The 18,537-nt window shown below is 44.0% G+C and overlaps 1 protein-coding gene across 1 annotated transcript in view; it reads right to left on the reverse strand.

The window, feature by feature from the left end:
• Nucleotides 1–12,730: 12,730 nt before the first annotated feature.
• Nucleotides 12,731–18,537, reverse strand: part of CNRIP1 (cannabinoid receptor interacting protein 1) — a 28,163-nt gene continuing 22,356 nt past the window's right edge. The window contains exon 3 of the mRNA XM_075863106.1: nt 12,731–15,177. Within this exon, the coding sequence (XP_075719221.1) occupies nt 15,013–15,177 (165 nt within the window). The 3' untranslated portion in view covers nt 12,731–15,012. The remainder of the gene's footprint in view (nt 15,178–18,537) is intronic.

The following is an 18,537-nucleotide window of genomic DNA, read 5'->3' on the forward strand; positions in this document are numbered from 1 at the left end:
TCCTCCAGAGAAAATGTGAAATGACAGTTTCAGAGGTTGTGACAGAATAAATGTTGGTCACTGACGATCTGTTTCCGTGTCGTTCGTTTCATAACACAAAAGACCAATCACACTCGATGCTGACAATTTCCTCATTTAACAGTTACATGGGGAAGGTGACAGCAAAGAGGGTTTTTTTTTCCTATAAGCAAAATGTCATTCTAGAATAGACGCATGACGAGTTTTCTACTACAGATAATGTAAACTGTGGGGCATAAATATAAGTGAACGGTGGGTGAAAATGGGAACCGGAAGATGGTGTCTAAGTGCTCTGTGTAAATGATTGAGGTTTGCACTTTTGTCTATAAATACATTGACTGCACTAGATATGCTGAAAATATTGGAGAAAATAAAGTTACATTGGGTCTAAGGATACCCATACGCCAATCCAACCCTGGTTGTTAATCCTCTGTTAAAAAGTCTTTGAACTCTTTAAATTACATTATATGATAACAATTGAAATGACAATAGTTGCCATCTGTCGCTGGCCCATGGACTATACTATTTTCAGTTATTAAGTGGTTAATGTGGCTCTGAATGAAAGCCTTATTGTACAGAAAATAGTCCACAAACTATGAAGTTGGCAACCATTGTCATATTTTCTCGAATACCATGAGTGGTACATGTATGGTTCTTTTCACACGTATATATCTTTCTTTCTCCTTTTCCATCCATCTTTTTGACTAAAAACATGGAGTTTAGTTTTAGGCAAAATTGTTTTGAAAATGCTTTGATCTTCATGTGACAGCAGACTTTTCAGTTTTCAGCAGAAAATGTTGCATGTTGTTCTTATGTGGAACAAAAAATGTAACCTTTGATCCTTTTTTATATTGAACATAACAGGATGATGTTATGAGGTGACAATGGTGACATTGTAAATCCAAGATGGAATCCTAAAAATTCATGACAACTAATGTATTTTTGCATTTACTTAGATCCTTATAAACAAAAAGAACATAATCTCTAGAGTCTATATTCTCAGACTCTATGAAGTAACGATAGATTGGTTGCCATTAGTGTAATATCCATTTCTCTGTCCATCTACTCAGTGACTTGAATAGAGGCAGGTAGCTGGAAAGTCATTTGTGATCTACAGGAAGCACCGATGGGAATGGTGAAATATCAAGGAATATCCATCATGACTAGAATATTAAAAGCTAGGATTTGGGCATTTTTTTTTACAACAATATAAAAAAAATATTCTGTTCTTATTTTCTACTTATATTTTATTGTATTTTCTATGTATGATTATGGGGGTGGCCATCTTGCCTAAGTTACTGCTCTGAGCTGTGAACAGCAGTTTCAGAGATTTGCTTTACAGCAGTGAACTGGACATAAGACAACTAAGTCAGAAAACGACCTACATAAATACTAATCCTATAATTATTTGTTGAAAACATAAAGGTATTGAAGTATTGCTCGGACATTGCAACATATATTAGCTAGTGTACATTTGATATGACTCATAGGAAACAGTGTAGCTGACTGCAATTACACACGGTCATGCTGCTTCTTTATTTGGATACAGATTGAATTGTTCTATATTTATCTACTCTAGAAATAGCTGAAGACATTTTTGTAGTTTAAAAAGTCTCCTATTTTAAGCATAAAATCTTCAAAATTTTCCATTAATGTCACTTTTAGGCCTGAAGCAATTTTGAGGCAGATTTTGACCTGCCTGCACATTCTTGCCGCGATTTTCACTGCATTTTTCGTCTGCATCCGTTCAGAGCAAAAAACACTGCGACTAAAGACTTTTCTGCCTCCTATTGATTTCAATGGAGGGGGGTCAGAAGCGGAACCGTGGCAAGAAAGAACATGCCGCTTTTTTCCCTGCGAACGACTAAAAGCCGCTGCAGAAAAAAATTGCCTCTGCCTCCCATTGCAATCAATGGGACCCGGTTTCGGACATTTTATTTTGGCTGATTCCAACGCGGTTTCTTCGTCAAAATCAGCGCAAAAAATCTACGTTGGCACTGGACCTTACTTGGTGTACAGAAAGTCATCATACAGGGGTTTTCCCACCATAGATATTTATGGCATATCCATAGCTAAACCTCACTCGTAATGGTGGTTATGACATATGCCATGGATATATGATAAATATCTATGGTGGAAAAAACCCTTTTAGGGCGAGTTCATACAGAGTTTTTTTGCAGGCAGAAAAATCTGCCTCAAAATTCGTTCAGGAATTTTGAGGCAGATTTTGGCCTGCCTGCAAAATCTTGCCACGTTTTTCGCAGCATTTTTCGTCAGTGGCCATTGAGCACCGTGGGCAAAAAAGTGCAAAAAATGCTATGTGTCACGTTGGGTTCGTGGACCCACTGGGACGTACCGCCTTGGCAGTATTGCAGCTGGCCAACAGGGCGCGGGTTACAGTCTATAGTTCGTATAGGGTACCTGTGGCAGCTCGGAGAGTAGCAAGGCAGGCTCGGCTAGGACTAGGCAGCAGGTAGACATCAGGCGTGGTGTAGCAGGACAGGCGTGGTATACAGCACAGCACGACTTCAGCTCAGCACGGCACTTGACCAGGATAGAACGGGATGCAGAATACAGGACACAGGAACAGGGAACACTGGGAACTGGGAAACACAAGGAGACCATTTTCATAGACAAACTTAGAGTATGACAACAATGCTCAGGCGTTGGAGGGATCCGGCCGAGGTGAGCGGAATTGAGCGCTGGCGTCACTTGAGGAGGAGACTGGGGCCAGCGCTCGCAGATCCATGGCTGCGGGCGTCAGGAGGGTGAGCCTGACGGTCCGCGGCCATGGGCGTGACAGTATCCCCCCTCTTACGCCCCCCTCTTTTTGGGACCAGAGCGAAAGAGAAACCTCTTCAGAAGGGTAGGAGCATTTTGGTTCTCCTCTCGCTCCCAGGATCTCTCTTCAGGACCAAACCCTCTCCAATCCACCAAATAAAAAGTCTTTCCTCTTACTTTCTTGGTGTCCAAGATCTTCTTAACTTCGAAGGTGTCTGAAGGGCCGCTGGAGGCAATCGCAGGGCTAGGAGTCTTGGTAAATCGGTTCAGTACCACCGGTTTCAGTAGGGAGACATGGAAGGAGTTGGGAATCTTGAGGGTAGGAGGCAGCCGAAGCTTGTAGGCAACAGGGTTGATCTGCTGCAGGATCTCAAAGGGTCCGAGGAACCTGGGAGCAAATTTGTAAGATGGCACCCTCAGTCGGATATTCCTGGAGGACAGCCAGACCTTCGTGACAGGGAGAAACTGAGGCGGTTCTCTTCTCCTAGTGTCCGCCTTACGTTTCATGCGGGCGACCACCAGCAGGATGATGGATCGAGTCTTGTGCCAGATCTGCAAAAAGTCCCTAAATGCAGTGTCAGCAGCTGGTACCTCAGACATATCAGGCACTGGGAGAGGATTTTGTGGGTATTCGCCATAGACAATAAAGAATGGTGTCTTCTTTGTGGACTCGCTTGTATGATTATTATAAGAAAATTCAGCCCACGGGAGCAACTGCACTTAGTCATCATGCTGCTTGGAGATGAAATGGCGTAGGTAGTTCTCCAAGATCTGATTGATCCTCTTGACCTGACCATTGGACTGAGGATGGTAGGCTGAGGAAATGTCCAACTTTACACCTAGGAGCCCACAGAGGGCTCTCCAGAATTTCGAGGTGAACTGAACCCCCTGATCAGACACAATATGCTGCGGCAAGCCGTGCAGGCGGAAGATGTGTTGGATGAAAAGCTTGGCAAGTTGAGGATCAGAAGGAAGACCGGTCAGAGGAACGAAGTGGGCCATCTTCGAAAATCGGTCCACCACCACCCAGACAGTACTGCATCCCGCAGAGAGAGGCAGGTCAGTGATAAAGTCCATAGCTATATGCTGCCAGGGAGCATCAGGCACAGGCAATGGCTGGAGCAGGCCAGCAGGTCTGGAGTGAGCGACCTTGTTAGCTGCACACACTGAACAGGAAGACACAAAGTTCATAATGTCTTTCGGCAGCGTGGGCCACCAGAAATGACAGGCAATCAGATCTTACGGGTACCCGCGTGACCAGCCAGTCTAGAGGAGTGTCCCCAGCGGAGGATTCTCCCTCTGTCAGCCAGGTGCACAAAAGTCCTCCCTGGAGGAATATCCCCAACTTGCAGGGGGTTGACAGAGACTGCAAGACGGACCAGTAATGTTCTGCGGAATCTCCATGGAGTCTTCTGTCTCGAAAGACCTGGACAAGGCATCGGCCCTCACATGTTTGTCAGCCGGGCAATAATGGAGCTCAAACTGGAACCTGGTAAAGAACAGCGACCACCTGGCCTGACGAGAATTCAGCCTTTGGGCCATCTGAAGATAGGTGAGATTCTTGAGGTCCGTAAAAAATAGGATAGGATGAGCTGCACCCTCTAGTACAGGGGCCTCAAACTCGGCCAGGTAAGTGGGCCACATATAGAAAAAATGGGAAGCTGATGGGCCGCATTACTTTCAAATTTGATACAATACAAAATTATTGTTAATCAATTAGTTATTTGAACTACTATAACACTACATTACTATAATAATAATACTATGTTACTATAATAATACCGCTAGGTTTAAAATGTTAGATATTTCTTCACATGCTTATTTCAACAAACGTGTTTTCCAGTTTAAGTGTCGCTAAATGCAGCCCAGCGGCTCAGTTAGCAGCGTTTGGCAGACACACATGTCAAGATTGGGCAGCCCCTTTTTGGATAGTGCCACAGTGCCGTCGGTGGATGCTGCCGCAGTGCCCTCTGTGGATGCTGCCGCAGTGCCCTCTGTGGATGCTGCCGCTGTGCCCTCTGTTGATGCTGCCGCAGTGCCCTCTGTGGATGCTACCGCAGTGCCCTCTGTGGATGCTGCTACAGTGCCCTCTGTAGATGCTGCCACAGTGACCTCTGTAGATGCTGCCACAGAGTCTTTTGTAGATGCTGCCACAGTGCCCTCTGTAGATAATGCAACACACCCCTAGATAATGCCACAGTGCCCTCTGTAGATAATGCCACGGTGCCCACTGTAGATAATGCACCACACCCCTAGATAATGCCACAGTGTCCTCTGTACATACTGCCACAGTGCCCTCTGTAGATACTGCCACAGTGCCAAATGTAGATGCTGCCAGTGTCCTCTGTAGATGCTGCCACAGTGCCCTCTGTAGATGCTGCCACAGTGCCCTCCGTAGATGCTGCCACAGTGCCCTCCATAGATGCTGCCACAGTGCCCTCCGTAGATTCTGCCACAGTGCCCTCCGTAGATGCTGCCATAGTGCCCTCCGTAGATGCTGCCACAGTGCCCTCCGTAGATGCTGCCACAGTGCCCTCCGCAGATGCTGCCACAGTGCCCTTCGCAGATGCTGCCACAGTGCCCTCTGCAGATGCTGCCACAGTGATGTCAGGGGATTGCCCACAGCTGGAGTTCCGGAGCAGAGCCGCTTCTAGCACTCTGCCTGGGATTCCAGCTCTGCTCCTGACATCACTGTCCATATATGGACAGATGTCAGGGGCAACCCCAGAGCTGGAGTCCCGGGCAGAGCGCAAGTTGGGTCTTCCTGGGACTCCAGCTGTGCTCCTGAGATCACTGAGACTCTTGCTCTGGGGAAGCCCCTGACATCATTGTCGATGTATGGACAGCGATGTCAGAGGCTTCCCCAGAGTCCCAGAGCAGAGCCCATACTAGCGCTCTGCCCGGGACTCCGGCTCTGGGGAAGCCCCAGACATCATGTGTCCAAACATGGACACCGATGTCAGGGAATTCCAGAGTCCTGGAGCAGAGGTGATACTAGCGCTCTGCCCAGGACTCCGCTCAGGGGAAGACCCTGACACACTGTCCATATATGGACAGCGATGTCAGGTAATTCCACAGAGTTCCGGAGCAGAGCCAATACTTGCGCTCTGCCCGGGTCTCCACTCCACTCCACTCTGTGGAAGACCCTGACACACTGTCCATATATGGACAGCGATGTCAGGGAATTCCACAGAGTCCCGGAGCTGAGCCTATACTAGCGCTCTGCACGGGACTCCGGCTCTGGGGAAGCCCCAGACATCGCTGTTCATATGTGGACCACGATGTCAGCGAATTCCAGAGTCTCGGAGCAGAGCCTATACTAGCAGACCGCGGGCCGTGTGCTTGAGACCCCTGCTCTAGTAGATGTCTCCACTCCTCCAGAGCCAATTTGATGGCCAGTAACTCCAGAACCCTAATTGAGTAGTTGCGTTCTGCGGAAGAGAAGAGCTTAAAGAAATATCCACATACTATTGACTTGCCCTTGGAACCTCTCTGGAACAGGAGTGCACCAGCACCGCACCGACAGAGGAGGCATCCAGCTCCAACGAGAACTGTAGGGAAACATCTGGATGATGGAGGATAGAGGCTGATGTGAAGGCGTTCTTCAGGCTATTGAATGCGGTCTCTGCCTCAGGAGTCCACACCTTGGCGTTCATGCCCTTCTTGGTGAGGTTAGAGATAGAAGTCAGTGACGAGAAGTTTGGGATGAACTGTCTGTAAAATTGGCGAATCCCAGAAAGCGCTGTATGGCCCTCGAGTCTTGAGGGCGTGGCCATTCCAGGACGGACTTTACGTTTTTAGGATCCATCTCGAGACCTCGATTCGAAATGATGTACCCCAGGAAGGGTAGAGCATCTTTCTCAAACACGCACTTCACCAACTTAGCATACAGATGATTCTCCCTTAACCGCAGCAAAACTTGACGGACATATCTCTGATGAATCATAGGATCTGGAGAAAAAAGCAAGCTGTCATCAAGATAGACCACAACAGAAACATAGAGGAGGTCACGGAAGATGTCATTAACAAACTCCTGGAAGACCGCGGGAGCATTACACAGGCCAAAGGGCATTACTAGATATTCAGAGTGTCCATCACTGGTGTTAAATGCAACCGTCAACGGCCTCTCCAGAGGGGTAGTCGGTAATTGAAGAAGATCCCCCAGGTCTCTACAAATGAAATTAACAGCGGATCCAGAGTCCAGATACGCAGAGATCTGATGCGTTTTCTCGTCGGACACTATGGTCACTGGTATGGACAATTTAGACGGAAGTCCTTTTTAATCCAAGGTTGTCTCTCCTAGCAACCCTAGGCTTTGGGACTTTTGGGGACACAGACGGCAAGATGGCCTCCGAGGCCGCAATATAGGCAGAGTCTCGAAGTGCGTCTGCGTTGGTTCTCCTGGGTGGATAGCTTACACTGGTCCATCCTCACAGACTCCTTAAGAGGATCGGCACCTGAGGACAGCAGAAGTTGCTGCAAGGGTGGGACCGGACTAGGAAGGCCTCCCTCCCGACGTGCTTCTTGGAGCCGTTCTCGGATCCTCATATCAATCCGGGCAGACAGAAGGATGAGGTCATCCAGGGTAGACGGTAGATCTCGAGCGGCAAGTTCGTCCTTAATTTTAGGAGACAGACCCTGCCAGAATGTAGCCACCAGGGCCTCATTGTAGTTCTCCCCCCAGGGTGCGGAAGTGGATGGTGTATTCGCTAACGGAGGTGTCTCCTTGGCGTAGGTTTAGCAAGGAAGCCACTGCAGATAAGGCTCGTCCGGGCTCCTCAAACACCATGTGAAAAGTCCGGAGGAAGCCCTGGAAGTCATGGGTCTCTGGTCCTTGTCTCTCCCACATAGGATTCGCCCATGCAAGAGCCTTGCCAGTGAGGAGAGAGATGATGAAAGTGACCCTTGTGCCATCAGACGAAAATGTCCTTGCATACAGACTGAACTGGATCTGGCACTGGTTCAAAAATACACGACAGGTACCTGCGTCTCCATCATAGCAGTCAGAAAAGTGGCAAAGAAAAACGGGGATCAACACTGCCGGGAGGTGTAGTAGGGGGAATGGCAGCTTGTACCTCCTGCCAACGTGCGAGGATGTTCAAGGCCTGGAGGAGTTGGTCCTGTCGAGACCGTAGGTACAGCATATCCGTCCGAATCTCTTGTGACGTCATCTTGGTCTTGGATTGACCAGCGGGGTCCATGGCCTGAGCGTACTGTCATGTTGGGTTCGAGGGCCCACTGGGTCGTACCGCCCTGGCGGTATGGCAACTGGCCAACAGGGCGCAGGTTACAGTCTATAGTTCGTATAGGGTACCTGTGGCAACTCGGACAGCAGCAAGGCAGGCTCGGCTGGGACTTGATAGCAGGTAGACGTCAGGCGTGGTGTAGCAGGACAGGCGTGGTATACAGCACAGCACGACTTCAGCTCAGCACGGCACTTGACCAGGATAGCACGGGATACAGGATACAGGAACTGGGAACTGGGAAACACTAGGAGACCATTTGCATAAACAAACTTAGGGTACGACAACAACGCTCAGGCGTGTGAGGAAGTGGCTGAGCCCTTCTTATAGTCCAGGGTGCTATTGGCTAATTAAACATAAAAGTCTGATGTGCGCTCTGCCCCTTTAAGAGCGGACACGAGCGTGCGCGCGCACCCTGCGGGCCCAGGCCGAGGTGAGCGGAAGAGAGCGCCCACTGTTACGGGTGTCAGGAGGTGAGTGAGGCTGATGGCCCACGGCTATGGGCATGACGCTATGTCTGCCTCCCATTGATTTCAATGGGAAGTCAGAGGAGGTTTCCACGTCAAAATCAGCGTAAACAACTCTGCGTGAGCAGGGCCTTAACCAAGTAGGCAGGTAACAGCTAAGAATTTAGGTGCCCCCTTTATACCATGTTGTCATCAGATGCACAGCCTTGAAAAAGGAACTTGGGACTTTGAAACATGTAGGTTTGTTGCCCTTTATAATAGTGATACCATCAAATTGAGAAGACTCACTACATGGGCAGTATCTGGCAGGGAAATGCTGGCTTGCATGGAAGGCCACTGAACAACAAGTGGATGCGAGTGAGAGCAATACTGATGTCAGTTACTGGATAACTTAATACCTACAAAAACAAAGGATCTGGATAAAAGGAGTATATTCTACTTAATACACTAATATGGAATTGGTGGGTGCTATCACCTAGAACCTACCATTCAGATTTGGTATTTTAAACAGATTTAATGGATTAGGAAACTTGCATTACCAATTTCATTTTAGTTTTTTTTAAAAGGGCATATGGGCAGGGGTGGTCTAAATGCGACTACCCAGAAACCTTGATTCAGAATCGCTGTAAGATTATGAAACTCTGAACCTTTGGCAGAAACTTAATTAGCACAGGGCAGTCTGAAAAACTTTGGAAACCCTCAGTTTCAGTGATCGTGGTGTCTCAGTGGTCGATATTGCATATATGTACCGTACCGTATGTGGTGGGAATCTCCTTAAATATAAAAATGTTTCTTTATCTTTACTAAATTAAGTGATATGGAGAGCTGAACTAGGAATGTAGTCTTATTGGCATATTTAAAGTTGGAAATGTCTTCCTTTGATCTTGTATTGTTTGCGTTTTCCTGCTGTAAAGGTCCATGGAGTCTTTGAGACATTACAGCTGCATTACCTATACAGAGTCTTAGGCTGGGTTCACACGTGGCGGAATTTCACTTAAATTCCGCTGCGGACACTCCGCAGCGTTAATCCGCAGCGGAGCCGTTTCTGCATTGACTTCCACTTCTATTTAGAAGTGTTCGTTTAGACGATGCGTAACATTCCGCTGCGGAGCATATGCTGCGGAGCGGAATTTGGTGTCCGCAGCATGCTCTGTTGCGGAGCAGTGGCGGACTCATGGCGGAATTTCTCCATTGACTTCAATGGAGATTCTAAGTTCCGCAATGAAGTCCGCAGCTGTCATGCACATGTTATGTGTGCTGCGGATGCGTCTTGCTTTTTTGCCATGACATTTCTTCATTCTGGCTGGACCTATGTATTTCTAGGTCTACAGCCAGACTGAGGAAGTCAATGGGGCTCCCGTAATGACGGGAGCGTTGCTAGGAGACGTCTGTAAATAGTCACTGTCCAGGGTGCTGAAAGAGTTAAGCGATCGGCAGTAACTGTTTCTGCACCCGGGACAGTGACTACCGATCCCAATATACAGCTACCTGTAAAAAAATATAAGTTCATACTTACCGAGAACTCCCTGCTTCTGTCTCCAGTCCGGCCTCCCAGGATGACGTTTCAGTCTAAGTGACGGCTGCAGCCAATCACAGGCCAAGCACAGGCTGCAGCGGTCACATGGACTGGCGCGTCATCCAGGGAGGTCGGGCTGGATGCCGAAAGAGGGACGCGTCACCAAGACAACGGCCGGTAAGTATGAAATTCGTTTACTTTCACTAGGGAAAGTGCTGTCCCTTCTCTCTATCCTGCACTGATAGGGAGAAGGGAAGCACTTTTCCCGCAGTCCGCAGCAGCTAGTCCGCATCAATTTACTGCACATTTTGTGCAGATCCGCAGCAGAATCTGCAACGCAGATTCTGTGCGGCATTGATGCGGACAGTTGCGGAGGAAATCCGCCACGTGTGGTCATGCCCTTAGTCTCATGTTGAATCCAGCTGGTTGGGTCTGGTAACAACAATTGGATTATAGAATGGGTTATTGCCCATGTTCCACCCAGTTCCTAAAGGATCATGGAATTTCAAGTGTGTTGGTCTATAGCTTTAGCAGCCCTAAATTCCTGCCTTCCGAAGTAGCCCAGTACAATGCAATGACGTTATCATTCCGGTGTACACCAGGCCACAAACTATACAGGCAGTAGGCAATTTGGTGCTATTCCTGTGGAGACTTTATGGCACTAATGTGATGTATTTACAAAGGTATTTAACTTCTTCTTTAGATTATTTCTATATATAAACTGTAAAATGCTTCAGGCACTTTACATCCTACTTGTGCTCTGGCTTCGAATTTTTAACATGATGTGTGCTGTGATAAACAGAAGTGCAACTACTCCTTAGCTTCAATGCAAAATCTAAAACAGTTCCCCCAACCTACCATGTGGCATTTATAATACTGGTGCCTTGTTATGTGGCAGATGGGCCTTTGATAAAGAAGTGTGAACCAATAGTGGTTGGTTTTGGTCAAGAGGCACAAGAACTTACTTTGTGACAGATTGCGACAAATGTTGCAAAGATCCATAAATCTATCAATGTATTTAACTTTTTATGGCATAACATGAAATAAATGGATCTCTTTAGTTATACCTCAGTGTTGCTCTCAGTTGTATATGTATCGGATTCGTTTTTCCCCGCATAAAGCATTTTGCATGATTTATTTCCCCTGATTAGTTTTATTATGCTATTCTTATATAACACAAACCAATGTAGTAATGTGGTCAGTGATGACTATTTGTCTAGTGTTAACTTTCCATAAGTCAGGACTAAGTTTTGCATATTTTGCACATCTCAACACTATTCTAATTCTATTTATTCCCCAACTGATGTTCTGCATTTCATCATTTACATTCACTATTAGAAAAAATCCTCTTTCTCCAGATATCTAGTCACCAACCTCTAATACATGTTCTTAGTTTATTTTTGTCTCCAATTGAGACTTTCACCAGAGGTACCCCTTATGATGATTGTCCATGCATACTTCACACTGCCCAGCCCTGTGTTCCCAGGCCAGTCTTTGAAACGCAAAGAGGAGGACACCCAGTGAGGGACAAGCCTGCAGATGGGGCTTAGATGATATGAGAAGTTCACCGCAATGTTATACTTTATTTTATAAGAGCAAACATTTTAAAGCCATATATGACTTAATGTGTGGCCTAAATGATGAGCGGAGTCTACGGTATCAGAAATTTCTGTGCCCGCAGGCTCCTGATATGTAAATCAAGTACTGAGGGAGGTATATCTGCTGATCCATTGAAGTCTTCATAAGTGAGGCTTCTCAATGAGTTAGGGTCCCGAGCAGCAGTACTCATGAGCTGCCCGCCTTACCCCCGGGCACATCTCAGCTTTTTCCCCAGAGGTTCACTTTGACACTGTCCATGACCTGGAATTTGTCTGTAATATCAAAGCAGGGACAATGTCAGACTATTTGCCCTGCCATGTAGCAGCATCCCCTGGGCTACCGTATGTCATTGCGGAGCATAGCTTTACCCTTTCACTCTGTTTTATACCTATTTCTTTTAGTATTACTACAGTGTCAACATTTTTAGCAGTACCAATGAGACACATGGGGGAAGACCTGTGACAGACCCTTATATTGACTTTTATGTTTCATCAGTCCTAATGTGCACCTTCCTCCATCCAGGCATAGCTTTCCCAAGGAACCCCACCTAAGTATGAATAGCAGCATCTCTAGTAGTGGTTGTGTCAATATTTCTAGCTAGCAGGGATGGAGCTTGAAGTGTTGTACCTCCACCACAGCCAATCTGTGATACACACGTTTGTAGAAACCAGCACTTTATTGTTTACAGAGTTCACGATTACTTAAAGCGGTAGTCTCATCCTAAAAATGCCTTTATAAATTAAAGCCTGCCCAGCGATCAGGTGATCACTGTAGGCCCCACTTCATAAACACCGGCGGTCAGCTGTTATTGCCAGGAAACGCTACGGCTGGCCATGCACTTATAAATAAATGGTGGACATGTAATACATGGGTGGGCCTGGTCTGCCAGAGCGAGAGACGTATTTTGTTAGCAGTTCTCCACTCTGGCTAATTGAGGAGGGTCCTGAGCGGGGTACCCCCCTGTCTTTGACGTCCATAAACTCTAGTTTGAGTCTCAATGAGACTATTCTTCTGCTTTCACTAGCCAATATAATAGATACATTTCTGTACTGTCCTATCAGCTTAAATTTGGCTTATACCACCAAATCCTCCATCTCAATCACCCAGTTTTGGAAGTTAATGGGACAAGGATAAGCAAAGGTACATCAGCAAGTTCTGCAGATTTTTAAGAACTGCTTGTCAGAACAGAGTAACCACTGAATGGAATAAACACACCGACACATATTGCAAAACTTATCATTGTTACTTTACCAAAGCAGAAAAAAATCACATACACAAAAGGAAACTATCATTATCTGTTTTCTATTTATTAACCTTCAATCTCTGATTACGACAGTATATCATTTCATATGGGTACATGATTCACTTATTTCTTAGCAGTAAAGTGTTGAATTCTTCACTGGTTCTCAGCACCGTGATATGTATTGAAATCGAAAAATTATCTTTATATTTCTAGCACCGAAGCAGAACAGTAAAATTTGCTAAGGTGCAGACACAACATAGAATAGAAGCAATTGAAGAAACAAAAACAATGATATAGAAATTCTATAACAAAAAATATGTAACACTAACAAAATATATAAAGGCAAAAAGTAAAACATAATAATGATAGTTTCCCTTTAAACGGTTGATAAATAAAGGCAGAGCATTTAAAAGCAATGATGGCTATTCTCACAGTCTTCAACGCTCAACTATCAGGAACTCCTTTTTTAAATACTAATATTCTAAAGCCAAGAAACAATTACATTATAGACACAATAGTATATACAAAAATAATACATATCCACTAACACTACTGTAAACATAAATAGGATACAAACAATCATACATTAGAATCATTAAACTGTCACAGATAAACACTTCATATTGTTCCTTCTGTGACAAATAACGATTCAGTTCTTACATCAATCTTGTAAGGTGTCAGTAATTCGCTTTACTCCTCCTGCACACAAATGCGGTGAAGAAAATAAAGAACATCATACAAAATCTTGGTTATGTCCGCTATTTGTATATGGTGCAGGAAAAGTTTTAAGGGTTAACTCTCCAGACTTTGACCTTAACCACTGCAGAAAAACTAAGTGCTCCTGTGTTTCTCCTTAAAGAGAATTTGCCTCTGAAATTAAAAAAATCACTTGTGAATATACTGTATGTCTTCAGTTGTTCTCTTCAGTCAAATATCCTATTTGCTCGAACCAATAGTTGTGGTCACAAACTTTTTCCAGACTCCTAAATAGCAAATCAGTCTAGTTAGGCATTGATACCCCCCCCTCCCCCTCCGAAATTGTTGTAAAAGCAGAATAGGGTGATTTGTAGGGACATTTGTCATTTAGGGTCCTGAAAAGGTTAAGTGCCACCCATGTGGGAGCTGTGGTGGTGGCAATATCGGTTGCCATCAAGCTTTGCAGAACAAATTTATGCCAGTCAAAAATCCATAATGCGGCTCCATATGGGCGATGTATATTGGTACACAGAATTGGCCTCTATCAGGAGAAAGTAGGGGAACCTTTCCTTTCCTGATGTGATCCAACCCTGTTCTTAAATGTGGTCTAGCTCAAAGGGGACAAACAAATGACTTTAGTGGGAGAGCTATTTGACTGGTTATTTAGGTTTTTATTATTTTAGGACATATGCCCTTCAAGTTAAAGGAGTATTTCTACTTTATAATGTTATGGCATATTGCTAGGATATGTCATGTGGAGGTCCGACCTCTGGATTCCTAGCAGATCTTGTCCCTTCAGCTTCTTCCCTGCACAGTTGAAATGAATGGAGCTGTATTGCAATTTCCTGTACAGTGGATGGATGGGAAGGCTCGGCTAGGAAAAAATGTGAATGAGCCACAGCTTTTAACTAGTGCTGCAGCCCCTTTATGCTGAGGACAGGTGGGGATCCCAGCAGTAAGACCCTTACTGATAAAGAAGTGAAGATACACCCTAGTGATATGCTATCAATTCTAAAAACCCCATTAAAGTGTACGTATTATATACAGGTAGCCATTTTGTGGCCAGGTTGATATCTATGAGACTTTAGCTTATTAGTTCCCTCTGAAGTAGGCCCGAGATACATGGCAACATGAGGTCACCCATGCTTTGAGGTCAGATTTTTTGGTAGCTCACAATTTATTTTAGTAACATTGAAATAATTTATCCTATTGGGGAAAATAGGACTCGCAGGTAATGTCACGTTGCTGTGTAGCCCAGCTCATACAAATGGTCACCACCACTGGTGTAGGAGTTTGGTTTATCTCAAGCAAACATTAGCAGGGTCTTTAAGGATTTTTTTCTTTTTTTAGGCTCATAATATGTTATTTATACTGCTTTGTGGCTTTAATAGGCTCGTTGTGCTGGTCGAGTTGCGTCCCTCATCAGAAGATTGTCCAGCTTTGGTGGCTTCAGTGGAACATTTCTTTGTTGATCCACATCAGGCTGCGAGTTTCATTGGGCTTACACTCATATTCAATACTGCTGAAGCTGTTGCCCCATTGGCAATGATCTCTTTTATGGTAGTTGTAAAACTTCACTTGCCATACTGTCTCAAAGCTCCCAATGTCTTCAAACTGTGAATACAGCAAAAGATTTGAAAAAAACTGCTTTTATTATGATTTCCAGAGTAAGATATATTTCACAGCCTCATTGTGTTATACATTAGATGATAAAAGGCAAAAATCTTTGCTGTAATATCCAAACTTTTTTTGTTAGAATTTTAGCTTTATGCATTCATTTTGGACTTATCATGTTTATTGGAACTCAGTTACCCACAAGTATTGTGTCTCACATTATGATTACTGGTTAGACAAATAGGCCACATAAGCCCTCGGAGCTAAGCTGTTAGGTCAAATAAATGTCTGCAGAACGCAATAAACTGCATGCAGATTCCAACACGTAAACTAGCAATTTTTTTTTCTTTGCAGTAAACGTTCACTCTTGTATACCATCTAAATAGATACAAAATTCTGTGCTGAAAAATTTCTTAATATATCTTGATCGTTTTCAGAGCTTTGTTTTTCTCATACAGAGTTCCAAATTCCCTTAATAGACAAGGATTTAAAACATAACATTCTGGCTGCCTGCAGCCGGCACTGGAGGGAGCACGGGAGCTTACTGTGTACTGCTCATACATTGAACTCAATAATAAGACAGTATCCAGTAAGTTCCCATGCCCCCTCTAGTGGTGGCTGCAGGTAGCAAGCATAGAATCCTGTAAATGTAAGTCTGTCTATACAGGGGATTTGGAGCTCCGTATCAGAAAAAATGAAGCTCTGACCCTATACGGATATAATAGAACATTATTTAGCACAGAATTTTTGTACCTAAAAAATGGCATGATAATAAAAGGTGTAGATGGACTTTAAGACATCAACATGAAGGGCATTTTATACACAATTGTTTAACTGGAGCACGGAGCTCTTCAAACATAGTGTCATGCATCAGTTCTCACTGTCAATTATAAGCTAAGGACAGTAGAAAAGTACAATAAAATATAGCATATTCAGCAAACTGAACCACATTTATTTTACAGTTCACATTTACCTTGGTTACCCTTCACATTTAAATTAGGGAATTGAATAAACAGTAAATTCATAATATACTTTAAGTATAAGAATAGCTGCGTATATAAGTTTGGAGCCGGGTCAGCCTTTGCAGCCTGTCACAGGCACAGACTTTCAAAGGGGTTGTCTCATAAAGACAACGCCTGTCCATGGGGTTTATTAAAGGGGTTTTCCAGAGTGAGAAAATTGATGGCCTAGTATCAATATTTAATCGGTGGGGGCTGACTCTTGGCACCCCCACCCATCAGCTGTTTTAAAGGGGCCCTGCGAGCGCCGCTTCCAATTCATTCACTTTACTGCTCAATAGTATAAAACGCCAAAATGCTTGCAGCAGCAGTTCACAGTATTTCAGCCTCCTCCCATTCAATTCTCCATTTAAGGAATGGACAGCATAGAGCCCGGCCAGAAAAGGGAGCCTCGGGACCTGGCCCAAACATGCATTGCATAGACTTCTATTATCTGTCTAAATTTTACTAATGGGCAACCAATGCCCTGTAAAACCTTCAGAATACAGACTGCCCTATTAATGGATCACTACAGATCATGAAGGCAACACCACCAACACTAGAAGCATAACTATATTTGTCATTCTCTTATAGACCATAATTCTAGAAGTCTTCTGTGTCACACATTGCAGCGGCTCTTGACTAGTTCTGTTAGCGTGGTCAGGACCATGGTGACTTTAAGTGGTATCGGGTAATAATACAGTCCTACCGTACTATCATGGAAACTCAATATCCCATTAATTACATCTAAGAAAATAACTGTAATTGAAGAGTTTTCCAGTCTTTTGGTTTTCTGTCCATTCATTTGGACATTGCTATGAATAGAAATGGTATTCTCCTTAACTTGAACTTTCCATGTACTAATACATATCATTCCAACAATTCAGTAATATATTAATAAGGACAATGTTCTACGAAGACGTAATTAAGTATCACATGAATGCTTTTGGAAGACGATTAGGTTTTTAGTTAAAATGCCTCCTGCAGTAGGGAAAGTATATACTGCATATTAGTGTTGAACTGATGAATACATGAAACTTACAAGATTATAATACAGCTCTACTGCACGTCATGTCGGTTTCCTCTGGGGATAACAGTTGATCATGGGGGTTCCAAGAGCCAGAAACCACTGTGATCAAGATCTCTGCTTGCTGTTGGTGAATGGAAACATTCTTACTTATATCCAAAGTCTCAAAACCTTATCCTGACCTATTCCTTTTCACAGCTGAGGGTTTATTTCAGTGCATTTGCTAAATATGGAAGCAGCACAAATCTTTTATCCTGGATATTTGCTACAAAATATAATAGCAGGTAAATAGTGGTAATAGTAGAGCTATCAGCCGGGAGTCCAGACTGCCTATGCTGATATATACTGTAGCAAAACCTCAGCTGTAATAAGTATTAGAACCTGTATGGGGTTTCAGCTTCTAGATGTAATTAATTCATGTTTGCATTCATTGGCAGCAAACAGAGATCTTGGTTTTGCGGATTTATTGGTTTTCTAAAACATTTTAATTAAAAAGTAGTAGAGTAATCTAAAAATAATTTGCAAACAGGTCATACCTTTATTATAAAAATGTCTAGAAACAAAAATCTACCTCTAGCCATAGCTTTGTAATGAAGCTATTGGAACCCCTCTCTATGAGCCAGAGTAGAGAGCCATTGGAAAGAGTGGCTCCTGCTCTGGAGGACTCATTTGAATTAATCTAAAAAAGCTCCATGTAATACCACATTTCTCCTGCAGCAGCCACTGCAGGAGAATTGTGCAGCTGCCCACAGCTTTCCTTGGTGATAATAGCCAATCGCTAGGGGTTGCAGCCAACAGCCGATTCTCAATTTTAAAAAAGGGGTGGTCCAGAAGGGACAACCCCTTGAAGGCTGCGTGACAATAGTAACATAATATTCAATCATAGATTATTATATAACTACAATCATGTTACACATTGGTGATTCAAATCACTCAAATTTCACCCTACGTTTTCTTCTGATCCCTGCCTTTTCACAAAACGCAAAAACAATCATCGTAGTGAATCATGTAGCTGCCATCAATATCTCCTGACACTGAAGATGACTGTGAAAGATTGTATCAACCACAACCCTTGTGAGCTCTTCACATTCCAGTCCCATGACAAGGGATAATAGAGTTCGGTCCTGTCTTACCTTATATCCTGCTACTGTACCAATTCACACCCCCTTTATGTCTCTGACTTACCATAAACTCTAATTAGACCAATAAAACACAGAAACTTTTTCTTGGAATGAATTGGCCACAGCAGCCATTTTATTAACAAACAACAAAAACAATTCAATAAATAACATACCAAATAAATATACAAAAAATAAATAACCACAAATTTTTAAC

The sequence above is a fragment of the Rhinoderma darwinii genome, chromosome 4 (genome assembly GCF_050947455.1).
Source record: "Rhinoderma darwinii isolate aRhiDar2 chromosome 4, aRhiDar2.hap1, whole genome shotgun sequence".
In the NCBI taxonomy this organism is placed as follows: Eukaryota; Metazoa; Chordata; class Amphibia; order Anura; family Rhinodermatidae; genus Rhinoderma; species Rhinoderma darwinii.